Source organism: Phoxinus phoxinus (genome assembly GCF_949152265.1).
Source record: "Phoxinus phoxinus genome assembly, chromosome: 8".
Classification (NCBI taxonomy): Eukaryota; Metazoa; Chordata; class Actinopteri; order Cypriniformes; family Leuciscidae; genus Phoxinus; species Phoxinus phoxinus.
In genome coordinates this window covers 10,377,663-10,403,750 of record NC_136883.1, presented here as the reverse complement: position 1 = coordinate 10,403,750, position 26,088 = coordinate 10,377,663, and the positions used below count along the sequence as shown (strand labels likewise).

General features: G+C 41.8%; 2 protein-coding genes across 2 annotated transcripts in view; one reads left to right on the top strand and one right to left on the bottom strand.

The window, feature by feature from the left end:
* Positions 1-26,088, bottom strand: part of kiaa1549lb (KIAA1549-like b) — a 163,359-nt gene that overhangs the window by 81,518 nt on the left and 55,753 nt on the right. The window contains exons 2-3 of the mRNA XM_079621652.1: positions 21,565-21,906; positions 6,481-6,927 (exon numbers count right to left, since the gene is read on the bottom strand). Of these exons, the coding sequence (XP_079477778.1) occupies positions 6,481-6,927; positions 21,565-21,906 (789 nt within the window). The remainder of the gene's footprint in view (positions 1-6,480; positions 6,928-21,564; positions 21,907-26,088) is intronic.
* Positions 12,831-16,592, top strand: LOC307003354 (uncharacterized protein). The gene is made up of 7 exons (XM_079621654.1): positions 12,831-13,409; positions 13,596-13,824; positions 13,932-14,162; positions 14,338-14,479; positions 14,578-14,724; positions 14,843-15,069; positions 15,183-16,592. Exons 1-7 carry the CDS (start codon positions 13,205-13,207, stop codon positions 15,316-15,318), a joined length of 1,317 nt encoding a protein of 438 aa, XP_079477780.1. The 5' UTR covers positions 12,831-13,204; the 3' UTR covers positions 15,319-16,592.

Sequence of the window (26,088 nt, the reverse complement as noted above, 5' to 3'; positions counted from 1 at the left end):
AGACATGGAGTTTCCAGAGGTCTGGACGCGGGTGCCACAGGGTGCCCCGTCTCTGAGTCAGAAGATCCTTCCTCAGAGGAATGGGCCAGGGAGGGACTGTCACGAGGAGCATGAGTTCTGGGAACCAAGTCCGGGTGGGCCAATAGGGAGCCACCAGAAGGACCTGCTCCTCGTCCTCCCTGGCTTTGCACAAGGTCTGTGCAAGTAGGCTCACTGGGGGGAACGCATATTTGCGGAGGCCCCGGGGCCAGCTGTGTGCCAGTGCGTCCGTGCCGAGTGTTCCCTCGGTCAGGGAGTAAAACAGCTGGCAGTGGGTGGTTTCTGAGGAGGCAAACAGGTCTACCTGAGCCTCCCCGAACTCTCTCCACATCAGCTGAACCGCCTGGGGGTGGAGTCGCCATTCTCCCGGGAGCACAGCTCGTGATAGCTCGTCGGCCACACGGTTGAGCACCCCGGGGACATACATGGCTCGAAGCGACCTCAGATGCTTCTGACTCCAGAGGAGGAGATGGCGGGCGAGTTGCGACATGCGACGGGAGCGTAGACCACCTTGTCGGTTGATGTACGCAACGGTCGCTGTGTTGTCCGTACGGACCAGCACGTCTCTGTCCTGTAGCGGCCTCTTTAGGCGGCTCAGAGCGAGATGTACTGCTAGCAACTCGAGGCAGTTGATATGCCAATGCAGTTGGGGAGCCGTCCACACCCCTGACACTGCATGCCCGTTGTACGTGGCGCCCCAGCCGGTGGCAGAGGCATCTGTGAATACCACAGCATGCCTGGACACCTGTTCCAAGGGCACTCCTGCCCGTAGGAACGAGGGATCTGACCACGGGCTGAAGGTCTGGCGGCACGCCGGTGTGATTGCCACCCGGTGATTGCCGTGATGCCACGCCCATCTCGGGACTCGGCCGTGAAGCCAGTGCTGAAGTGGTCTCATATGAAGCAGCCCGAGCGGGGTTACCGCTGCTGCCGCTGCCATATGCCCCAGGAGCCTCTGAAAAAGTTTCAGTGGGACCGCCGTCCTGCCTTTGAACGTGTTCAAGCAGTTCAGCACCGACTGGGCGCGCTGCTCTGTGAGGCGCGCTGTCTGTGCGACCGAATCCAACTCCATACCGAGAAAAGAGATCCTCTGCACGGGGGCGAGTTTGCTCTTTTCCCAGTTGACCTGAAGGCCCAACTGGCTGAGGTGCCTGAGCACGAGGTCCCTGTGTTCGCATAACTGATCTCGAGAGTGTGCTAGTATGAGCCAGTCGTCGAGATAGTTGAGGAGGCGAACGCCCTGTTCTCTCATGGGAACAAGGGCCCCCTCCGTGACTTTCGTGAAGACACGGGGAGACAGGGACAGCCCGAAGGGCAGGACCTTGTACTGATATGCTCGACCCTCGAACGCAAAGCGCAGAAACGGCCTGTGTCGAGGAAGAATCGAGACATGAAAGTACGCAGCCTTCAGGTCGATCGCTGCAAACCAATCTTGGGGACGGATGCATCTGAAAATGCGTCTCTGCGTGAGCATTTTTAACGGTAGCTTGTGGAGGCTCCGATTCAAAACTCGCAGATCCAAGATCGGTCGTAACCCACCACCTTTCTTGAGTACAATGAAGTAGGGACTGTAGTGTCCTGACCTCATATCGGCTGGAGGGACCGGCTCTATCGCGTCCTTCGCCAGTAGGACTGCGATCTCCGCACGCAAGACATGAGCATCGGCTGCTCTCACTGTAGTGGAGTGGATGGCCCGAAACTTGGGGGGATGCCGGGCGAACTGAATCGCATAGCCGAGCCTGATGGTCCGAATGAGCCAGCGAGACGGACTGGGGAGCGCTAACCAGGCTCGCAGAGACCGTACAAGCGGGACCAAAGGGACCGTAGGCGTACCCGGAGTGGGGCAGCGAGGTGGAACACAGGGACGCGGCCCGGGAGGCTCTCTTGGGGAGGCGGCCCGTAGCGTCGTCTAAGTGTGCTGTGCAGCACTTACCTGGTTCCACGAGGCAGGAGGTGCAGGAGGCGGCTTGGTTGCGTTCTCGAACCACACACTGTGCTGCCCGCTGGCGACAGAAGAGGTGGATGAGGGTGGTGAGGATTTTCTCCTCCCACTACTCTCCAGACCCTCTTCAGACCCAGAGATAGAGGATCTGCTCTTTTTTTTTTTTTTTTTTGAGAACTTGGGAACCACTGTGACTCCAGTGGTGGAACAGAATTTTGACTCAAAAGATTAGTTTCCCAGCCCTCTACTGGGAGAGAGCAGCTCCACCCATCTCCGGGTCACCCATCTCCGGGTCACACTTAAACAGTGGTTGAGACGGGTGGTGTCATCCTCCTGCAGCGGACACAGTAGAGCAGGCTGTGCCGGAGTTTTCTCTTTTTTGCAGGGGATGACACCCTTGGCGACGAGTAGACTGAGGGGCAGCCCACGAGGTACTCTGGTGGTACGTCAGGGTAAGCGCTTCAGTCTGCTGCCGACTGTGGAGAACTGCTGGGCCAGTTCTCAACAGTGTCGCTGAAAAGGCCACCTTATGAGATGGAGCATCGAGAAAGCGTACTTTGACGAGCTCTCACACCTCTACAAGGACAGCCAGGGGGGCTTCTGGACCACCAAGGTGGACATCGTCTGATCGAGGGCCAGCACTGTGACTTGAACACAGTCAGTCGACAAGGGCAGCTCAAACCCGGCTCAGAACTACCCTCGTGCAATAAGAGTGCCTTGGCCTCGCATGCAGGGTAGAGGTGGCCTGCCAGAGGCACGGCCACCCCACTATCGAGGGTAGTGAGAGAGGTGAAAACTTTATGCAGAATTTGGCACTTTTGGCGTTCCATATTTTTGGCACCAATATAGCTCCATACTGTTAAGTTTTCAATGCACGTCCGAGAAAGACCCGGGAAAGCATGGCTGTCCGCTCTGAATCTGATTCAGCATAAGCACACACACTATTACAGTGGGAACTTAACATCATCCTCATTTCCAGAACAAAACAGCCCCTCTCTCCGATGTAGCAATCGACATCTGCCCTCAGCTGGAGCCTTGAATGAAATGCTAGGTTCCTCCATTTTTTTTTTTTTTTTTTTGTTGAAGGACCAGCCATCTCATCCAGAAGCTGCACAGCTTGTGATGCGCTAGAGAGGGAGGGGCCCTAGGGGGTTGGTTCCCCGAAGGAGAAGCCCTCAGCTCTCAGGATCACCCAAGCTATTCTACTGAAGTAGACCTCTCCTGGTGGCCACCAGGGAGGGCGCTACAACGGAGAATAGACATGGGGACCGCGCACCTAGAGCGCCGAGCGAGCGCTGGGTCGCCGTGACAACCCGCGCTGCAGCTCGCTGGTGTCCCAGAGTGTCGAGCAGACCTGCAGCTGTGCTTTCACACACAAGCAGCGGCTGGCCAACAACAGAGGGGACTCAAGCTTTCCGGAGAAAGCAGAGTCAACCGGCGTGCCGACGTGGTCATGTTCCCGTGCGAAAACATGAACCACCCACGAACACAGTCTCACATGTTTCCCAGGCATGCGAGACAGTGATCGTGGCCGTCAGTGAGGACAGGAAACGACCGCATCCAGAAACACACGGGTGGAATGTCATCTTTAGAAAGACGCAACTCACACCCATGTAAGCTCTTTCAGGTGAATGCTCTTCTTGGTACTGAAGCACGCAGGGGAACGGTCGCAGCGGACACAGACAGAAATGTTCAACCTGTCGTGCGCTGTCTCTCTTCACGGCGGTCTTACCAGCCGTAAGAACGGCTATTTAATGCTCTTGGCGCACCGTTACCAGCTGTGAAAACAGCTTTTTTGTTTTGCTCAGAAACACAAAAACAAAAGAAAGTCGACCCCACTGCTGCGCTGTATCGCCCGTACCAGACACGAGAGATCTTCCTGAAGAGCTTGCTCGTTGTTTGATCACTCAATATTAGATAGATTAAACAGCATCGGTTGGCTCCGAAGCAAAAAGCTACAGTGCAATCACCAGCTGCTCGTTATATACCCGCGCTGCGAGGCTGCGCAGCTGATGCAAATGATTGCACGCCAATGTGTATTGGCTCGTTTAGTTTCACTCGAAGTAGATCGGCTCTCTAGCGAGATTCCTATTGGTCGGTCACGACCTACGTAGTAGTGACCGACTGATAGGGAACTCCACTTTTAAGTTGTCTCACTACAATGAGAGCATCAACATGTATTTTTAAAACACTAAAGAGACTCGAAAACAACATGAAACTGTGCTCGAAGTATTACCAGGGGCCCTACAAGTGAACTCGACAACATTGTTTGTGTACACAAAGTTTGCTAAAAAGAAAGGTTTTGTACGACTCACTTTATCAGTTAGGCAGTTTCTCAATATGCGTTCTTGTCTGTACTTGTGTTCTTGTGGACTTGTGAAACGTCATCAGTCGCTGCCCAAGTACTGTTCCAGTTCAAATCCCCGGATGTGTTCTTGATCCGCCCCTTGTACCGAGGATGCATGTAGAGGTGACTTGTGCAGACTTGAGACAGACAGGTATCCCAGAATGCATCCCGCACCACCAGCAAGCGTCAATGACAGCTGGATAAAAACCCGCGTAATATCAAAAGAAAGTTACTACTGTTATCGTGTCACGAAATGTAATTCTAAGAGTGTTTCAGTTGAGAATGTAGTTGTTTAAAGCTCAAATCTGTGGTTTATTTATAAAGATAGCGCCTATTTGAAAAATGTATCTGACGTTTTCGTAGTTGTGAGATCCAGGCGATCACCGGGTGTTCAACGCTCAATAACCCCGACTGGAACAGCTTTTCCACGGCTAGTGCTTCTGATGTTTGCCGCTGGCTCTACTGGTTAAACGAGATATAATTTGTCTTGTGTATATCTAGCGGGCGATCTTTGGTCTCATTAATCTATAATTTGTTCCATGGCAAATCGTTTTGGCTGAAGGCAAAGTGAAGTTTCATCATTTTATATATTTAGGCTATTTAACTTGAGCTATTTTTAGGCTATTTTAAGCTGACTTTTGTTTGACTGAATTGTTTGCTTTATTTATTTTTATTTACTTATACTTTTATACTGGATATCAGATTATTAAAACTGACATTTAACAAAAAGAGTCAGGGTTGTGTAATTTTATTTTATATTTATTTTATTATACATTCTCTTCACTGTACATGTATGATAAAATAAAATGACACAACCCCGTCTCTGTTTTTTAAATGTCAGTTTTAATGTTCAATAATGTTTCATATTTTTTAAATGAAAACAAAAAGAAGCAGAGTTGTGTTTTATATTTCGTGTTGTTATAAATATATGCAGTGAAGATAATCAATGTACACGTTGCCTGAACCACATTTGTGTGGCCATTTAATGTGTTTAAGATTTTTTTTAAATGAAAAGAGGCAGGGTGTTGTTTGATACCATATTTCGTTTTATTGTTGACTAAAATATACATAAAGAGATAACCGGAGTAGCCAGAGCGTGTGGAGTGACGCGATTAAGAACGCCACTGTTCCATTTGCAGAATAACTGGACTTGCGTCCTCTCGTCCTCAGGAGTTCGTTCTCCTAAGTCGAACTTGGCAAGTCTGAACTACGAAGGACGCAAATCCGAAGTTTGCATACTTGGTATTGAGAAACGGCCCTAGTGTTTCAGGTGGCTGGAATTTTGTCAGTCAAAAGAAGTCGATCAACGAATGCAACATAACACGAGGAGAGTAAATATGGAAAGTGCCTAAAGCTTGTTTCCTAGACATATTGCCATGAGCTAAGTGTCTAAGTTATCATGCCTTTAATTGGAATAACAAGTTCATGACATTTCCTCATATGGAGTCAGTTCATTACGTTGCATTCGGAGATCGACTACTTTTGACTGACAAAATGCCGGCGGACGGAAACACAATGAGTTGTTTATTTTTAGTGTACACTCTCTGTGAACACAAACAATGTTGTCAATGCTCGAGTTCATGTGTAGAGCCCCTGGTGATACTTCAAGCACAGTTTCATGTTGTTTCGAGCCTCCTTAGTGTTTTTAAAATAGCGATTTTGATGCTCTCATTGTAGTGCCCCATTCACTCCCATTCAAAAGGCATTTTGACTGAAAACGAAAATACGGTCAAACTTAAAGGTGCAGTTTCCATTCTAATTAAGCTTTTACACGAATGTTTGACTCGGGTAGATTAACAAAAAGAGCCTAGGTTCAATTTTGGCGAGAGTTACCCTTTAACCCGAAAGAGCTGGTCTCGACTATACACTGAAAAAAAAATGTTTTGAATGAATGATTTTCACTTTTAGTAAATAAATATTTTTGATAAATAGGCTATAAAATAAAAATGTAGGCTTTGAACCAAACCATAAATATAATTAGAGAAAAGTATTGAGTATTGAGACTGTTAGGTTAGGGTTAGGTGTTAGGGTTCAGGTAAGTAGAATAAGCAGACATGTATTTGCAAAGTTTCTTATTGTCCATTGGATCAAATTGTCATTATAGTGTAAATAAAGTGTTTTAAGTTTTTAAGTGACTTCTGAGCAATCACACCTGTTTTGATCCACATCTTGTCCGTGATGTTACATCCCAGCAGTGTGCCCTCAGTAGCAGCAGCTTTTGGAGGGTCCAATTTAGCACGCTTTGAGGTGGAACCAGATGGGATTCTAGGTGTTGTCTTTGGAGATTCTGGGAGAATAGTTGTAGTTCTTATAGTGGTCCTAGATGTTTTAGGGTGTCGTTTACCAGCCGATGACTTGGTAGTGCTAATCTTATCTGTGGTTGTTGTAAAAGGGATGCTGGTTGTGGTAACAGTATTGCTGGTAAATGTAGTACGTTGAGATATGATAGTAGTTGTAATGTCTGGCCGTTCTTGTTGTGTGTCCACAGCTGTAGCTGAAGGTCTACTGGGTGGAGCTGTGTTTTCCTGCTCAGATGGGTATCTCCTAGAATCTGCAACTATGGATGTGGCCACAGGTTCCACCAGCTCAGATATCCACACTGAAACAACAAAATATTTGAGGTAAGGGAGGTGAGAAGGTGACTGTAGAGAGCAATGAAGATGGTGAATGTGAAGTAATGATTATGTTGACAATGATGGTGAGAATTGTGTTAACAATGATGGTTACGAAGTGTATAAAATGTAATAAGGACATTAATTGAATATTTTATGCTATGAGCATCAAATCAGCATTTTAGAATGATGAAAAAGATCATGTGATATTGAAGACTGGAGTAATGGCTGCTGAAAATTTAACTTTGACATCACAGGCCATTACATTTCAAAATATATTAAAATAGAAAACAATTATTTTAAATTGTAATAGTTTTTCACAAAATTGCTGTTTATACTGTATTTTCAATCAAATACTGTAAATGCAGCCTTGGTATAAGATACTTTATTTAAATGATTCCAAATTATTCCAAACGTTTGACAAGTACTATATACTATATATATACTATATACAATTTTCATATGTTTACATAATAAAAATAATAATAATAATACTTACATTGAAGTAATATGTACATATTTATATATCACTTTTCTCGGCACTCAAAGGCCTTTACATATGGAAAGGGGAATCTCCTCTACTACCAATGTGCAATAGACACTGTAAACTAAACCTTAGAATTATATGTACAGGTATGAACAAATCGCAAATGCTTTTGAATCCTTTTAGGTATATATAATATTTATTTCATGTGACTAATATTAATTTATTTATTTATTATCCGTTATTTTTCCAGAAAGGTCCCATTACAATGATTTTAGGAGGTGTTGTTAGGCACGACACAGAGCAGAGCAGCTAAAACCCCCTTAGCTGTTATAAAATTACTGTAAACTGTATGGGACTTTTTTTCAAAGCGTTCAGTGTCACTTCAGAATACCTAATGCTGCATTTACAGTAACAACATCAATCAAATACATAATTCTTCTTAGATTAAACAAGCAAACATGTTAATTGCTAAAAAACTAAGTTTAACCATTTACATATTTATAGTCTATATCAATGCTGTCATGGAATCCTATAGCTCTGTCTACCTCTCTGTCATCTACTAAAATGAGAGACATAACATAACTCTTCTGAGAGGTATTTTGAAAGTGCCTAGTCATTAGCATAAATTGAACTGTCTCTGATCTGGTATTTGATATAAAAAGCAGTATAAATGTCCAGAGTGTTCAATGACCCCTGTTTTTCGCTGTGGTCCTGGCAGCCTCTCCATTTTGAACATTTGAGCTGGCAGTTGTCTCTATTCTCTAAGTGCATTTCCAGGTAGCTTTGTTTTGGTCACTAAATAAATAATTTACAGCAAATGCATCAATAATGTGCTTCAGGTTGAGAATGCATGCTTCAGGTCGAATACCTGCAGAAAACCCGCAACTGCTTCAGAACACTGAAGCAAACTGTTGGAAGATGGATATGTCATACTGTAGCTTGACCAGATGTATAAGACATTAAATGCTGTGTTCCAGGAAAAAAATCAGAACCATGTTGTCACTTTCTCGAGCAGTGTGTTGTAAAAGGGTGGTGTGGGAGACCCTAGTTCCCTATTTGTCACGACAAGTGTCGATAGTGACACTAGGGGTCGCAATAGGGAGCCCCTGACACCTCTGATACTTTGAGAAAAGGCTAATGAGAATTGGCGAGTGTAATTTGCATGTGCCACTCCCCCAGACATACGAGTATAAAAGGAGCTGGCGTGCATCCACTCATTCAGATTTGTTCTTCAGTGCTGAGTGCATGTGTTTATAACCATCGCTCATTCCATTCACCTCTACACAAGGAAATATTCTGTCGAAACTGGTGTACAAAAAGCATTTCAGCGGTCTCTCTCCCTTCTCTAAGGCACAGTTAAGTGCAGAGAGCTCCCCTGTGCACTTCAGCAATAAAACAGCAGATTTCCCAAAAAGAGCAGATTTATTCAAGAAGGGTTCAGTGTTCTCACTGCGAGAACATGATCATGGTAACGTTGTGGACGCGACCTTTTCTGCCCAGAGTGAGATTCACCTCAACTTGCTCTCCGTCTCAGCCCTTCTGCTATACACAAGGGTGCGGCAGCAATCAGTGAGGGCAATTTAAAGGAGGACTCCGGCGCAAAATGAAACTTTGGTCTAATTACACATTGTTACCTAGTCAAACGTTATCTGAGATTTGTTTTCATGATTATCGAATGTAAATAGTTTTATCTCTAAAAACAGTTTAGCCTATAACGCTAGTATAACGCTAGTATTAGGGCATTGAGTAATGACAAATAAAAATCGCTTGTTAATACCACTAACAAGGCTCAAAATAGCCCCACACTAACACGGTAGCATAATGAGGGTCCCTACCTTCAAACCGAAGCATTGAGAACTTTGACAGTGTCCAGACAGTTTAATAAGAAGATATTTTATACATACAGTCAACTTCGCGTAGCCATCTTTGAAAAACAGACTCTATCAGTCGATCTAGGAACGCAGATCCAAATGCGCTGGACCATATGAGATTCTACACAGTTCAGCGCATTTGGATCGGCGTTCCTAGGTCGACTGATAGAGTCTGTTTTTCAAAGATGGCTACGCGAAGTTGACTATGTATAAAATATCTTCTTATTAAACTGTCTGGACACTGTCAAAGTTCTCAATGCTTCGGTTTGAAGGTAGGGACCCTCATTATGCTACCGTGTTAGTGTGGGGCTATTTTGAGCCTTGTTGGTGGTATTAACTAGCGATTTTTATTTGTCATTACTCAATGCCCTATATACTAGCGTTATAGGCTAAACTGTTTTTAGAGATAAAACTATTTACATTCGATAATCATGAAAACAAATCTCAGATAACGGTTGACTAGGTAACAATGTGTAATTAGAACAAAGGTTCATTTTGCGCCGGAGTTCTCCTTTAAGGGCAACAATTGGAGCCTTTGTGCCGTGTCAATCCTCACGGACATCCTATTCCTTGTCACGCATTTTGCACCCAGTCGAGTTCTCAGATGGGTAAGCGGTTCATCTCAGAGCTAACAAAATTTCTAATTCTGGGCTCGAGAAGAGGATGAACTGTCAATTGCAGTATTGACGGGCAGGTTTATGCCTTCCGACGCTGAAGACTCCACTGAAGACTCTGCTGGACTTCCACTGTCGAATGTGGTAGCTTAGTTTGATGCAGAGTTCAAGTCAAGTCAAGTCATCTTCATTTATATAGCGCTTTTAACAATGTGTATTGTTTCAAAGCTGCTTTACAGAGATAAACGTATAATTTAAGGTAACAGATTGTTTTGGCTTTATAGCGGTTCTTGAATAATGTTATTTTCGAGCTAAAGTTAGTTTTGATTGATTCACTTCCGTCGAAAGGATAATTTGTTATTAAATTAGGGGCCACTAAGACGACACCGTTCTCTCTACACAGACTTTAAACGCGAACCTGTGAGAAACGCTGATGGCGCTCACGTGCGCATCAATAATTAATTCTATAGTTATGTGCGTTTGAATATATGTGCGCATGTTTGTAATTCTCTACAAACCAAGCCTATACAAACTACTTGTCCTGCCTATAAATTTGATACAGAATTTTATTTTATCACTACGGGGTAGATACATGAATTTTCAACAATGCTTTATCTGTAGAATGATAAAGGGATCCTCCATAGGGAGAGTTAGCAACCATGCATGTCCCGGCCGCCTAGAGCATTAGCCTGCAGTGTTATCCTCCGGGCCGGTCCCGAGCGTTATCAGCTGGATTATTGGTATCTGGGTTCGGGCACAACTCACAGTCGCACCCCGCACCAGTGCCCTTCTTCCCAGAAGAGCATGAAGAACTTGTGAAGTCGTGGAATGCCCCTTTTACTGCCAGGGCCTGCTTCATGAGCTCTTCCACCATCACTACCCTGGACGGTGGGGCAGCCAGGGGGTATACAGAGTTTACACAGATGGAGCATGCAATTGTGGTACATTTATGCCCGCAAAACAGCAGAATCGTCCCAGACTCCCATCCAGGGCATGTATGTTCACTTTCTCTCTAATGGTGAAGGATTACAGTGCGGCTGGACAGGCCACCTTCGCCTTGCATGCTATGGCCATCCTGCAGGTCCATCCGGCCAAAGCTCTTAAGACCTGAGTGAGGGTAGTTCTGAGTCAGGATTTATGCAGGAACTGTGTTCGGCAAACCGAAAGTTACGGAGTGGGCTCTCGACCAGGCGATGTCCACCATGGTGGTCCAGGAGCGCCATCTCTGACTCAATATTGCGGAGATGAAGGTTGACAAAGTCTGCTTTCTTGATATCCCCATCTTGCAAGGTGGCCTATTCAGTAACACTGTCAAGGAACCCCTCACCAGCCGGTTCCGGTTGGGGTTTACAGAGCATGGTAGGTGTTCCTGTACACCCACAGCCACAGGATCATGATGCACAGCTTCCCGACATGGTGGTCAATGCTCCGCTTCGGTTCCCTAAAGCAGGTATGTCAAAAATGTACAGTTTGGAGCCCTGGTTAGCGCTTTCTGATCCGTCACGCTGGCTCATCAGGACAGTAAGACTCAGCTATACAATTCAGCTTACCAGGCACCCGTCCAGGTTCAATGGCATCTTCTTTACCTCGGTAGCAGGTGTAAGGACCACCCGTTGGCCCAACGACAAAATCCAATGGTATGAGCGAAGATATAATGCGTGTTTGGTATTTTAAGCACTCCTGAAATTCACTTAATATATTAGAATTTAATTTAAATATTATTTTAGCTCTGCGCTTCATTTACCTCAGTTTAGACTGTGTTTTTTATTAGGAATGAACCATAAATATTGGTTATGTGTTAATTTAGATATTTGATTATTCAGGGTATTTAACTTTGCTGTGTCCAGTACTGCGTGTTTACTTGAACCGCATGGAGAGTTTTAGAAGTGCTGAGCAGCTCTTTGTCTGTTTTGGGGGACAGCAGAAGGAGAAAGCTGTTTCCAAACAGAGTTTGGTCAGCTGGTTTGTGGGTTCCATTGCCTTGGCATACCAGGCACAGGGTGTGCAGTGCACTTTTGGAATACAAGCACACTCTATGAGGAGTGTTGCACCCTCCTGGGCTTCAGCAGACATCTGCAAAAGACATATGCAAAGCGGTAGGCTGGTTGACACCTAATACCTTTGCAAGACTTTACAATCTCTGGGTTGAGCCAGTTTTGTCAGGTACGAGCAGGTAAGCTGTGGGCAACTGGCAGGTTGTACCACTCGCACACAGCGGCTTTCCCCTCTCTGAGGTGATAACGTGCACTTTTTTTGTCCACATGATTTCTCTAATTAACCCTGGATGTGCTTTAACCTTCAGCAATCTGCAGCAGTCGAATTTGCAGAGGAATTCGATGCCAGGCCCAGTACTTGATGTTTGCCCTTTTTAGGTCAGCCCGTACTTGGACTATGTTCTCTATATGTAGTGATTAGAGATGCGTGGATCAGCTCTAACGTCACCCGAATCCACTGTTAAAAATAAATCATCCACCCGTAACCCACCCGAAAATATGATTTTCTCTTTCCGCACCCAAATCCGCACCTGATAGTCAAATTACAATTATTCGAATTATCAGTGTTAAGCGTGATTATATGTATTATATGTACATTCTTTTAAAAGAACATTTATTTAAAGTAAAAGTTCTTCTTTGACAAAATTAAATAAGCTTAATAGCTTAAACAGATGCTTTTCAGTGGCGTAGCAAGTCAGTCCCGGGCCCATATGCAAACAAATGTATATGGGACCCCCTAACCCATACCTGTCAAGTATCCCGTTTTGGCCGGGAAAGTCCCGTATTTTACCCTTCTTTCCCGCCGTCCTCCCGTATTAGTATTTTCCCGTAAATCTCCCGTATTTTAACCTGCGTTATAAAAAAATAATAACACCGGAGTAAAAAAAAAAAAAAAACATTTCCAATCTGAGCTCTAGCCTCGCGATAACTGCCATCTGCAGTAGCCTACACATAAGCCTACAGTACTGTAGGTGGCAGTTGTCGCGAGGTTTGTGTGTGAGGTCAGATGATGAGTGACACAACGCGGGAAAAAAACAAAACCGAGACGGATAATGGACGTAACAACAGTGACGGAAGGCACTCCTGCCAAAAAAACAAAACCCTTGTGTAAATATCGCGATCAATGGGACAGCGAATTTAATTTTCTGAAGAGGAGCAGGGTGGGGGACAGTCACGCGTTTTGTAAGTTTTGTAACTGCGACTTTAGCATCTCACACGGGGGAAGGAATGATGTCTGTCAGCATGAGAAATCCGCCAAGCACAAGCGCAGGCTAGAGGCACAAAAACATGCCTAGGCGATGTCAGGATTCGTGACGAGAAATGCCACCGAGGCAGACCAGGTCACACGTGCAGAGGTAAAAATGGCAATGCTGTGTGCCAAAAACAACATTCCTTTCTCCTTCCACGACGACTTCAACAAGGGTGTAGCTGACATGTTCCCGGACTCTGCTATTGCACGAAAATACTCAACGGGAAAAACTAAGGCTACTCAAATCATCAAAGGTAAGTTAGCTAGCCATATAGCAACCTATCTTTCTTACTGGGCTACTATGTGTTTGCTAAAACGGTATAAAAAAATTATTAAATAATGGGTTTGAAATGTGTTTGAATATTCTTACATGAGCATTATTAACCCATGGCATGCATGTTGTAGGCTAACTTACTAGCTAATTACTGGACATTCAACAGGTGCCATAGCAGCAGAACTAGAGGACGAGTTGGCCAAAACATGCCGATCTCAGCCCTTTTCACTGATGTGCGACGAATCGAACAACCGAAAAACAGACAAAGAATTTGTCATCCTGACAAGACTCTACGATGAGACCACTCTGCAGGTCGCTACAAGATTCCTGGAGATGCCTATATGCAATATAGGAAATGCAGAAAATCTGTATGAAAAGCTTAGTGAAGCATTAAGGTAAGGGGAACTGCACTGTGTTGTTGATATGTTTAGTAGATTGCATTTAATTACAACCTTACATTTAGTCTGAGACGTTTTGTGGCATTATTTCCTGTTTCCAATAGAAAAAGAGGCATCCCATGGGATAACCTGATTGCCTTTAACTCTGATAATGCGAGTGTTATGAAAGGCCGCCATAACTCGGTCATCAGTAGACTGAAGACCAGCCAGCCTCACGTCCAGGACCTTGGCTGCATCTGCCACCTGGTACAGCTGGCCACTGGCTGTGGCATCAGAGCAGCCCAGGTACCAGTGGAAGACATCCTGGTGGGGATATACACTCACTTTGATAAAAGGTAAATGCATACATATAGGCCTGCTATTTCTCTCGCCTAATGTTGTGTGTGTTACAATGTAACAACATTGCATGTGGCTAACTCATGAACAAGGTAGCCTAGTAGGCCTGCAGTTCATATTCTTTACACACACTCACAATTCCAACCATTAACAGAGTAATTTTCTATCTCTCAGTGCAAAAAGATGTGAAGTCTACAAAGAGTTTGTAGACTTCACTGATTCAGACCACCTGAAGCTCCTCAGGTACTGCAGCACCAGATGGCTGAGTCTGTTAACCTGCATCCAGAGGGTGCTGAACCAGTGGGATGCACTACAGGTAGGATGGTAACTCCACTCAGCAGATATCTACACAGTTTACTATGCTATATATATATATATATATGTATTGCCACCCTGTATCTCTATGTACTGTAGGCCTACTTTAACAGTCATGAAGAGGTGGAGAGGAGTGTGAAAGTGCGTGATCTGGCAAGCCATCTGCGTGATCCAATCGTGAAGACCTACTTCCTGTTCCTGAGTGCTGCCCTTAAGCCTTTGTCTGAATTTAACATTGCCTTCCAGGTGGGTGTCAATGATATTGAATGATTGAGTGAATAATAGTATATAATTAAATGTTTGTTCTTATTGTAGCAATCTTATTTCACTGTTATTTTGTTGTGACCATTGATAATATCTGCAGTCAGAGGGAGTACAAATTCACAAACTTGAAGAGGAAATGAGCAGGCTGATAAAGAGGATCCTGGGCTACCTCTTACCAGCTAGGGCAATCGTGGGTGTACCTCTCAGGGAGGTGGAGTATGGAGATGGACATCAGTTGGCTGATGAAGATCTCTTTATCGGAGCAGACACAAAGACATTCATGAGAAGCGCTGAGCTCCCTGTGTCAGCCGAGAAGAAAATCTTCCAGTGAGTATATTACCCAGTAGTTATATTATGATATTATCTTTTGACAGTATAGGCTGTAGTGTGCCTAAAAAAATTACCACTAATGAATTTTTTTCACTCTTATGCTGTTGTAGAACTGTGAGAAACTTCTATGAGGCAGTTCTTAAGAAGATGTTCTCCTCCTTTCCCCTTGACCATCCACTCCTGAGGGACCTGAAAGTGCTGGACCCTGCAGCTCGTCTTAACATAACTCCAGGGACAGGTAGATAATAGAAAGAGTTTCCAATAGGCTTTATGCCCAGCTCCACTACTTACCCTAGCAACCACCCTAGCGATGGTCAGACACACCTGGATTAATCAGTTTGTCCAATAATGTAAGACATGAAATAAAGGAGCTGGCTTAAAGGTGGGGTATGTAAGTCGCAAAACTGCAAGCAGATTTTGAAAATACACAACTCAAATGGTCCTACCTTCTTTCCTCCTACACTGGCCCTGACTCCACCCATTCGAAGAACATGGATGGGGAGGGGGGTATGATACGACTGTTTGATTGACACACTTACTGTCCAATGATTCTAGGTGGTCTTGGAAATGATTGGCTGGAGTATTTCATGTCCTGCCCGTTCCACAGATGATTAAATTAATACATTTTCATTTCAGTGCTTCTAACTCAGTGGCTGTAAGGGGGTTAGGAATAGGATTTCAAGTGATTTTAAAAAATTGTCAAAAAAGAGAATTACATAACCCACCTTTAAGTTCAGGAAGTAGTGCAGCTGTGCATAAAGCCTATTGATGATAGGCAAGGCAAGGCAATTTTATAAAGGGCTTTACATTGCATCATAACAGCATCCTCTGAGGGACAGTTCCCCATTGATAACCAAACAAATAATTGGCTCAGTATACTTGATACTTGTTTAGATCTGCAATGTTTAGTCAAACACTTGTTTTACTTTACAGTGGAAAGGCTAGGGGCCCTGTTCCCTCAGTTGAGGCTGAAAGAGGATAAGATGAGAGAGGAATTCACAGACTATCAGGTGACAGATAGTAAGGAACTCCCCCAAGAAGACAGAATCGACAGATTCTGGGGCATGATAGGAAAGGACATGATGTTCAGTGAGCTGCCGAAACTTATGAAGGCTTTACTGTGCATTCCACATAGTAATGCAAGTTCAGAAAGAGTATTTAGCATGGTATGAAAGATTGTTACAGAGAATAGGATGACATTAGACAACAGAACTGTTTGCACTCTACTCTCATGTAAAATGAACCACTTTGGCCCAGCCCACAAATACACTCCTTCCAAAACAGTCTTAAAGAATGCAAAGTCTGCAACAAATGTGTACAATAACTCACTAAAAGAGTAAAGAAAAGTTATGTGAAATGAAAAGAAAAACTGTAAAGGAAAAGCAATATGAAATAAAAAGAATGTGGAATGAAAATAAAATGTAAAGACAAGCAATGTTAAATGAACAGAAAATATGCAAATAAGCCTTTAAATAAATGCACTTCATATATACCCTTTTGTGTTTTCATTTGGGCTATAACACCTGTCTTAAAATGTAAGGGATACTGGAGCTTGGTTGGGGTGGTGGGACTGCTTGTGGTGGGCACCGAAAAATTTCCCTTATTTTCAAATCCAAAACAGGTATGCCCTAACCCCGCCTTCCAAGTACATCGAAGAGACATTTATAGACGTTCACTGTAGCATTAAAAATAAAATAAAAAATACCATACCAAACAATACCATAAAAAAACACTACCCAACAACTTTCCACAACCAGAACGGAACAGTAAAACTGTTTCACACATAGGCCTACTCCGTGTGCAGTGCGTATGTGGCGCGTGTTGCGGTGCGTTTGCCAGCATGCATATATTGTGCTTTCACATATGCTGCATTTGCAGTGCGCAACTGATCTACGGCTGTAGGCTACCAACATTTATTCTCTATTTTTTTTTATCTCAAATCACTATTTTTATGATCAGCATCTTTTATAAAATAATATAAAAAAAGTTTTAACATTGTGATTCTATTTGTACATGGTCAACACTCTTTCACAGATGTATTCACATTTAAATTCAATACACTTTACAAACGAATTATTCAATGCATTACTTCTATATAGATTTATATATTAAGTTGGTCAAGCAAGTGACAAAACATTTAGGAATAAACATGCATGCCTTATGTTAACATCGCAAACATTTTAAATTAAAACATACAATTGACAAAAACAGCTTTATCATACCTTTTCTTTTGCATTTAAGTCTTTTTTTAAAGAAAAATTGTGGGTCACAAAGAACTTGTTTTTCCACCTCCATGAAGAGACGAGTAGGCTACATCCATTATGTTGCGTTGTTGAGGTGATGTGTAGATTTTCTTGCTTTAATTACCCCGGGCTTAAAAGTTAAAAAGAAAATGGCTGTGAAAAATAGCAGTATAATTTAATTGAATTATGGTGAGATTACTATATTTTTATCTCAATCCGTGTTCATTTTGACCACGAACCATGCGCAGCACAGCAAAAATAGACTCGGTGCGTAAACGATCTTGACACAGCATCCCAAAATGTAAAAGCACAAACCTACTCACTAATTTTAGTTGGATAATCCAGGTCTTTCTTTCGGCAAATTCATCCACGATGTCCTTGGTGTTTAATTCACGGATTTATGCATTCTCATTCTCAATGAAAAAGGTAGTCTGTTCTGTGACAAGGTGCTCCGCAATTGATTTTTTATTAGCTTGAGCTTTAAAAAATGAGTGCTCCGCTGAAGAAAAATTACCTCTCACACACAGTTTTCTTTTTTTAATTTGGCGCTACGATGCAGCGTTTGTACGCAGCGTCATTAAACAATGACGGCATAGTTTTAGGGCAGCCGCGGGGTGCAAAAAATAACAATAAATTCTTGCACACAAGAAATTACAGAGAAATGAGAAATTACTGCACATGACATGCATACAAAAAATATATTTATTGTGGCCACGAATTAATTAATACATTCCCCCATTCTATTTCTGTTTATTTTTAAGTTACTCATTCTACATTGATTAAAAAAGAAAGTTTTTAATGGTATTATTTTATACAGAAATTAATTATTTATAATTCAGATTAGAATAAAGTTTGTGTTAATTAAAATTTGAAGGGACACAAATATATTGATCTGAAATATAGTAAATTAATTTAGGTACAATTACCAAACATCTCAAGGTCTTTTTGTCTTTTTATTAATTTATTTTATAAACAAATTATATAAAACTATTGTCAATGCACTACAAATTAACTGGTTCTATGTCTTTACTTTATTGATAAAACTTATTTAAGTTATCATAACATTGTGCTATAAAATAGAATAGTTAAGGTATTTTGCCTTGGTATGACCGATTGTCATTTTGTGGGCAATGCTGAGGCAGAATACAGTAACTTCCGAAAGGTCAAAGGTCAAATTTGAGTTCACAATTTTTTGTAGATAGGTTAATACAGGTATACACTGCAAAATGTGAAAATTACACTATTATACCTATAACTCAATTCAGGTCAGGACATTGAGATAACTTTAAAGTCATTTTTCTCAGTTTCACACTCTAGTTAAGGTCTTTTGCCTTAGTAGGGCAGAGTAGACCTGAACTCCCGGTCAAAGACAAAGAATGAAAACCAATCATGGGTGACCAAGATCAGAGAAACAGGTGGAAAGAATACTTCAAAGAACTCTTGAATAGACCAACACCGAAAAATCCACCAGACATCGAACCTGCCGAAACGTACCTACCTGTCTATATAGGACAGCCCACCCACAAGAGAAGAAATTAGGATGGCCATCAATCAGCTCAGGAATGGTAAAGCAGCAGGACCAGACAGCATCCCAGCTGAGGCGCTGAAGTCGGACATAGAAACAACAGTGGGAATGCTCTACCCACTATTTAAGAAGATCTGGGAAGAGGAACATACACCAGCTGACTGGAAAGAGGGATATCTTAACAAGATTTCGAAGAGAGACATTAGCAAATGCACAAATTACAGAGGGATCACGCTGCTATCAGTGTCGGGGAAAGTATTCAATAGGGTTCTGATGAACAGAATGAAAGACCCAGTTGACACCTTACCAACCAACAGGCTGGGTTTCGCAAAGATCGATCATGCACGTACCAAATTTATAATTGAACAGTCGTTAGAGTGGAACTCACCCCTGTACATCAGGGGTGAGTTCCACCCATTCTCCACCCAGGGGGGGAGAAATAGTCAAAAGACTGGCTGAAGAGACCTACTCAAAGTACTGTTCTTTCTGGACTACATGGCTTATGTGGGGAGTTGTGAAGGTTACAACGTTGCGAGTGTACTTATTAGCAAGCCAACATTGCCAACATCTGCACAGCTAAAACCTTGTAGCCACGGTTCAGCTTGTTGTGGTGTCATCGAGACCCCAAATGTCACTACATTTACAGTACATTTAAGTGAGTGACAAATAGGGAACGTTTCGGTTACTATTGTAACCTCCATTCCCTGACAGGAATATATATATATATATATATATATATATATATATATATATCAGTGGCGATTTCTTTAAGACTGCAAGGGAAGCTCGGCTTCCCCTATAATGTCAACAATTAATGGTCAAATATATGTACTATTTTGTTAACATTTTATTGACTAAAAATGCTTTAGAACACGTTCATCTCGAAGACGAGTTCGTTCAGAATCAGCAGCTGGTCAGCTGACTCGATTTCCTTCTCATTCATTCCCGTAGCGTCACAGTGCATTTTTCTGTTGAAGCCGAGCGTCCATTGACTTCAATGGGGCTGCTTTGAACAGTTTTTTTCAGTGCTCCGAAACTAGACGGTCATTGGATAAATGCTGCGATTATGTCCCGCCCACGGGCGCTCAGCGTCTCTGGTGGGAATGGAGAAGTGGGCGGGCCCGGACTCCGGGCGTCTGCGTGGTGATTGGAGGGTCTGTCATCTCCTTTTGATTCTCAGAATTTCTGTCAATAGCTGAAGCTATTCGAGCTCAGTGAAAAGTAAACTGAAAAACGCTTTTCTCACGCAGGGAGACTGACACTGACAGACAACAAAGAGAAGGTTACTTTTGATAAGCAAATTCTCAGCTCTCCGATTCTGTAAATTGTATTACGAAATTCAAACAATAAATATCGCTTTAGCACTTGTAAATGTGACGTGACAGATCATCTCTCACTCTTTACAACTAGTAAATAATAAATAAACACGAATCAGCATGTTGAAAGATCAAGTACAACTTACCAAAATGTATGCCTCATACTTAGTATTGAGCAATCAGTGTTTTTCAACGCGGAAAGAGGTCAATAAAACAGCTGGAGAAAAATGTCACAACGTTTAGACTGTTTAACGTACGTTACCTCAGGATCAAGAAAGCCATTTATTAACCATTGCACGTTAGTTGGCTAGAAAAATTAGCTACAGAGAGGAGTATTTTGCTAAATATGTGCACTGTATGACATATTTATATTATATTTGTATTATATTTAATTTGAGTTGTTATTTAGCTAACCTTTAATAATAATACCAGCTGACAGGGCTTTCTGTATGTTTACAGCATTAGATGAGATTTTTTTTTCTTGAAAAAAATAATGAATGTAAGTTAGGCTACCTAATATTTATCCAAATGAATCGATATTGAATCAAGATCCGAATCAAATCAAAATAATAAAATTGAATTGAAATGAAATCGTGTGTCAAGCAATAATAAAATCAGTAGCCTACAGTGTACCATGTAAACATTGTAACATGTTTTTACTAAACGTAATAAAATTATGTTTAATTACCTAATGTTTTGACATTAAGATACACATATTTTGATGGAAGTTTTGGACCATTTTTATGATGTAGGCCGAAAATGAGCTTCCCCTCTTTGAAAGACCAGCAGTCTCCACTGATATATATATATATATATAAATACATTTCAATAAATAAATAATAAATAAATTGTATTATTATTATTTATTTTTTCAAGGAATGAAACATGTAGAATGTACTGCATGTTAACTTACTTATTGTGCCCAAGAGCCACATAAAAACAAGAATATGGATTATTGATTTTTTTTAGAATGAAAACGTGTGTGAAATGTTTTGAATTTAAATATTCACAGCTTAAATATACAACAATGTTGAATTTCAGCCCATAAAAATGCAAGCCCTAAAAATACAATGCATTAAAATGCAAGCAGGGTTTTTCAAGTAGTCCAATTCAAAAAGCTTTCCATACAAGAAACTATGCTTCTAACCACATGTTGAGAGCTTAAGTTCCAGCCACGTAAGTTTTCAATGCTGTTTGCGAATGTTCGTTGGGACTATGGTTTTGGGAAACACTGAATCGTTGAACTATGTTGGTTCAACGGAACTTGCAACCATAACCACTTATGCTTTTGGGAAACGTATCCCTGATTGACTAGTCCGTTTAACCCCAGTAACAGCTACATTAAGTGTACGATATATTAAAGGCAGGTTGAGAGAATTAGTCTCAAGCAGCATGCAGGGAAACAAACCTGAGCTGGAGGATTGAATGCTGCTCAGCACAGAAAATGGAGGAGTGAATAAAGACTCCACTCTCTCCAAAGACCGATTTGAAAGCCATTGGTGTGTTTTGTTGTCACGCACAACAATTTCCAATGGGTGTTCGGGAGGCTTTTGGGCTGTGCTGGCAAGTAATGCAAGTATGGAGGAAAATGCTGGTTGTTCTCTGGTTCCCTTTGACAAGCCTGTTGAATCTGATTGGATTATGGAGGCAGGATTCCTGTCTGTCAAAAGGAAGCCACCCAACAGATGGGTTGAGGAGGGTGAAGTGGGCCCATCCAGAAATGATCCAGAGGCTTCATGATTCAAGTCATCTGAAAAGAGAAAAAGAGAATGATATAAATGTATCCCAGGACAGTTAAATCCTCCTATTTAGAATCACAGTTTGTTCATTTTGAGGAAAAGTTTTCCATGCTGTAACTTTCATTTTCTCTCGACAGAAAGAGTTTCCTTGGGTAGATTAAGGCACTCGAAATTAAACAAATTTATTACAATACAAAAGACTTTTCAATACACCAATAAATATGCTGATCCTCAAAGCTTTACCGTCTCAGATAAAGATCTAAGTTGTGTAACATGAGGCTGGAAATTATACATAAAATTCCATCATAATTTATATATATATATATATATATATATATATATATATATATATATATATATATATATATATATGTTAATCAGTCATAATTTATACAGAACTTTCTCAGCTATCATTAGTTTGGAAACGCTGTTTAAAACATTTTATGATAGTCAATATATTTGTTGTAACGACTGAGACAAATCAGACACAATTATTTGGTATATGTACCAAACAATCTTTAAAACTCACTCCGGGATCTGGGGTCCCATCCCCCAACTAGGACAAGAAGGTCTTGGTTACCATGACTACGATCAGAAAGGTTGGTTTTATTACTGTTAAAGAATCATTTTTGCACGAACTGATCTGTAAAAGAACCTGCACCCCAATCTACTGTATGAATGATTTACTGTCTTGTGTAGTGTCTGTTGATACTATTGTCTGTGATACTATGTATTTTATGATAGAACCAACGGTCAGTGTAACCCCACCTGTATTGTGTCTCCAATCTAATTAATCCTCATGTAATGACTCACACTTTAGTGTACATCACCTTCTCATAGAATGCAGTGTTAGTTATATCTATAACTATTATATCTATCTTAGTATAAATGGACACGAACAAGAAGGCCCATGTCTGACCACCCTTAAAACAAAAGGTCATACACTCTAAAAAAAAGTGGTTCTTCAGCGGTTCTTCAGGGGTTCTTTGCAGTGCTTATGGTGCTATATAGCACCACTGCCATTTTAAGAACCTGTTAAGCCCAGTTTGGTTCTTCAGCGGTTCTTCAGCTGTTCTTCAGCGGTTCTTTGGGGTGATTAAGGTGCTCTTATGGTTCTACATAGCACCATTTGACAAAGGTGAGGTGCTATATGGCACTTAAAGTGTGTATGTCAGGTTACTTTTTTTTTAGAGATATTAAATAAGGTTTAGATGTTCGAGTGAAAATGTAATTATCATTAAAATTATTACTGTAACTGCCCTACAATAAGCTTTATAGCAATTTCTGTCAAGATCGTATTTTTAAAACACAGCTGAGCTGTAACGTCAGAAGAGGGAGACGTGCCAACAAAGTTATATTCAAGTATGGAGAGTTTTGAGTCTGAGGAGATCCAAAATCCCCCTCAAACCTATACGATGGCCCACAGCCATACAATTTTGAGCCTCCCAGGCGTGAGATAGATGAGGAGCCAAACAGAAATGTAAAAAATTCCTATCGAAGAAACATAAATATCTGGTGTGAAGAAGAGAACCAGTGGAGAGTTGGTCAGGTGTCTGGTAAGTATAGGCATAACTTAGAGGTGAAACGGTACATGTATTATTGAACCGAAACGGTAAGGGCGTCACGGTTCGGTGCATGAATATACACGGAGAATACACGGTATAAAAATAAATAAAACTTGCGTGCAAATTAATTAATGCAGAACTACTGTTATACGCGGGTTATGTAGGGACACCTAATCTGTAGCTCCGCCTTAGCTCTGAAGCTCCGTGGCTGTAATGAACAGGCTGCGATGTCAAGATTGCAATGCTGGAATATGTTGGTTGGTGTGTGTGTGTGTGTGTGTGTGTGTGTGTGTGTGTGTGTGTGTGTGTGTGTGTGTGTGAGAGAGAGAGAGAGAGAGAGAGAGAGAGAGAGAGAGAGAGAGAGAGAGAGAGAGAGCGCCATCGACTGCTTCTACTACAGTAGCATACACCGTAGGCACCGTATGAACTACCAGTCTCACTCGGTTTTTAAATCCCATTTTATAACTCATGAGATCTCCAACCGTGTAGTCCTTCTCAGTGAAATGGGCGCTGCAAATGACCGAAGTCTTGGATACCGAAGCAGCACTGAAGTCAGTGCGTTTGGTCTAAACAAAGTTGACCCAGGCACGGAACACAGTGGACTCTGTGACCGGTTTTAATGGTGTTTTTTGCACACAGCACAAACGCAGTAATTCACCATCGTGAAAATACACCTGCGTATACTAACTACCTAACTTAAATAACTCGTACAATTATCAACACAGCTCAGCGACCTGGGGAGACATTTCTCCCTCGTATGACGTCAAGCGATTCGTTTGGGGGAGGAGCAGTTTTAAAGGGCACCTATTATGACATTTAAAATGTTCCTAATGTTGTTTTGGGAGTCCCCAACAACAGTTTTACGTGCATGCAATGTCAAAAAACACTTTTGTTTTCGTATAATATCCATTTATTTTTACCTGATTTGCTCACCGACTCCCAAATGATTCGTTCAACGACTCATTTTTCCAAACCCCTCCTTTGTGCGACGCTAATCTGCGATTGGTCAGATGACCCAGCAGTGTTTACAGAGATAATACTTATTGTTTAACACGGAGTACAATGATGCTTTTATCAATTAAATCGTGTTATAATAATGATTATAGTCCACTGCTTTGTAGTTTGTAGTAAAAAACTAAAAATAAGATAAAGAATTTAATGTTATGTTAGCGAGCATAGCCCAGAGTTCATATTGTAAAAGCACAACCAGTCTTTGTTTGCATTAGCCCGATGCATAAACATAACGTTTTTACTAAAAAAAAATGCAGTTACGTTACTACGAGGTATTATATTCTATTCTTTAAGACAACTCCGAAAACAACGACAAACACTTCACATATCTCAATACAATTGTCATTGAAGACCTGAAAGCTAAACGGTGCTTACACAACAAACAAATTAATAATTAAGCATGCTACATAAAACATAAAAGCAACAATTATTAATAACACTTACAGGTTGTGATACGGAGGAGGAAGCTGATGCAAATACACTTAGAAATGAACCTTCCTTCAATATCAGCCGGCTCACGAATCCAAGCTTGATTGCATTTAAAAAGCAATCGTCTTCTAAATGGCGCGAACAAAGCACAAGGCTTGGACTATACTTCTGTGGTATAGTTATATGAATTGTAGCCACTTAGTCTTCAAATGCTCCTCCTTGGGCAGATGAAAAAAGTTGGCTTTTGAGTCGCACTTCAGAACACAGCATCTCGTCGCCATGATGTTTTCACGTTAGTTTTCCCTGGCCTTGGAGCGCAATAAGTGGGCGTATCGTATTCAAATAACTTGACAAGTTGACGTCATCTAGTCAGAGAAAAAGCTTCGGTCTTCTAACGATTCATAAAAATGACTCAGAGTCGACTCTTACTTTTGAAAGACAATAACTTTATATACGGTGCACTTTCATATTTCAAACTTTGCAGGATGTTTTTGTTCACTTAGATCTATGTTACACACTACATGAAAGGTAAATTTCAAAATTCCATAATAGGTGCCCTTTAAGTGAGCAGTGAAAATAATTAATTTTTTCATCTTATATTCTGCCTTTAGGTATCGAAAAACATACAAAACAATACATAAACTTGTCAAACGTGTATTTCCCCTAACTATTTTGTGTTAATCATAATTACACATTTAACCTGACATACACACTTTAAAATGGTCCCCCTATGATTACAAGCCAATGAACCACTTTCAGTGCTATTTAGCACCATTTTTGTTTTGAATGTAAATCATACCAACGAGGAACCTCCCGTTTGGAAATCCCCCTTTCTAATTGGTTGAGTGACTCAACCCTTAAAGGTTGGACCTTTCTCACACTTCAAATAGCATCTACACAAGCCCTTCTCTTGGTCCTTCCTGAAATCCTGATGAGAAGATGATGCTGTACTAAAAGTCTTCTGAAGGCCCGGCAGGCTGCGAACACAGCCTGCTAGGCCTTCACTCTCCAACTCAGAGGAAAACTGCAACTTTTCCATTACTGGGCAGCCATCTACTTCCTCACTCCTTGGATGCCTTGATCTCTGGCCCAGGGCTGACAGGATTACGATTACAACTTCCATGTTTGACACTCTCGGAACCATCAACAACTTCAATTTTCAACCACTTCAAGAATTGTATCCACTGC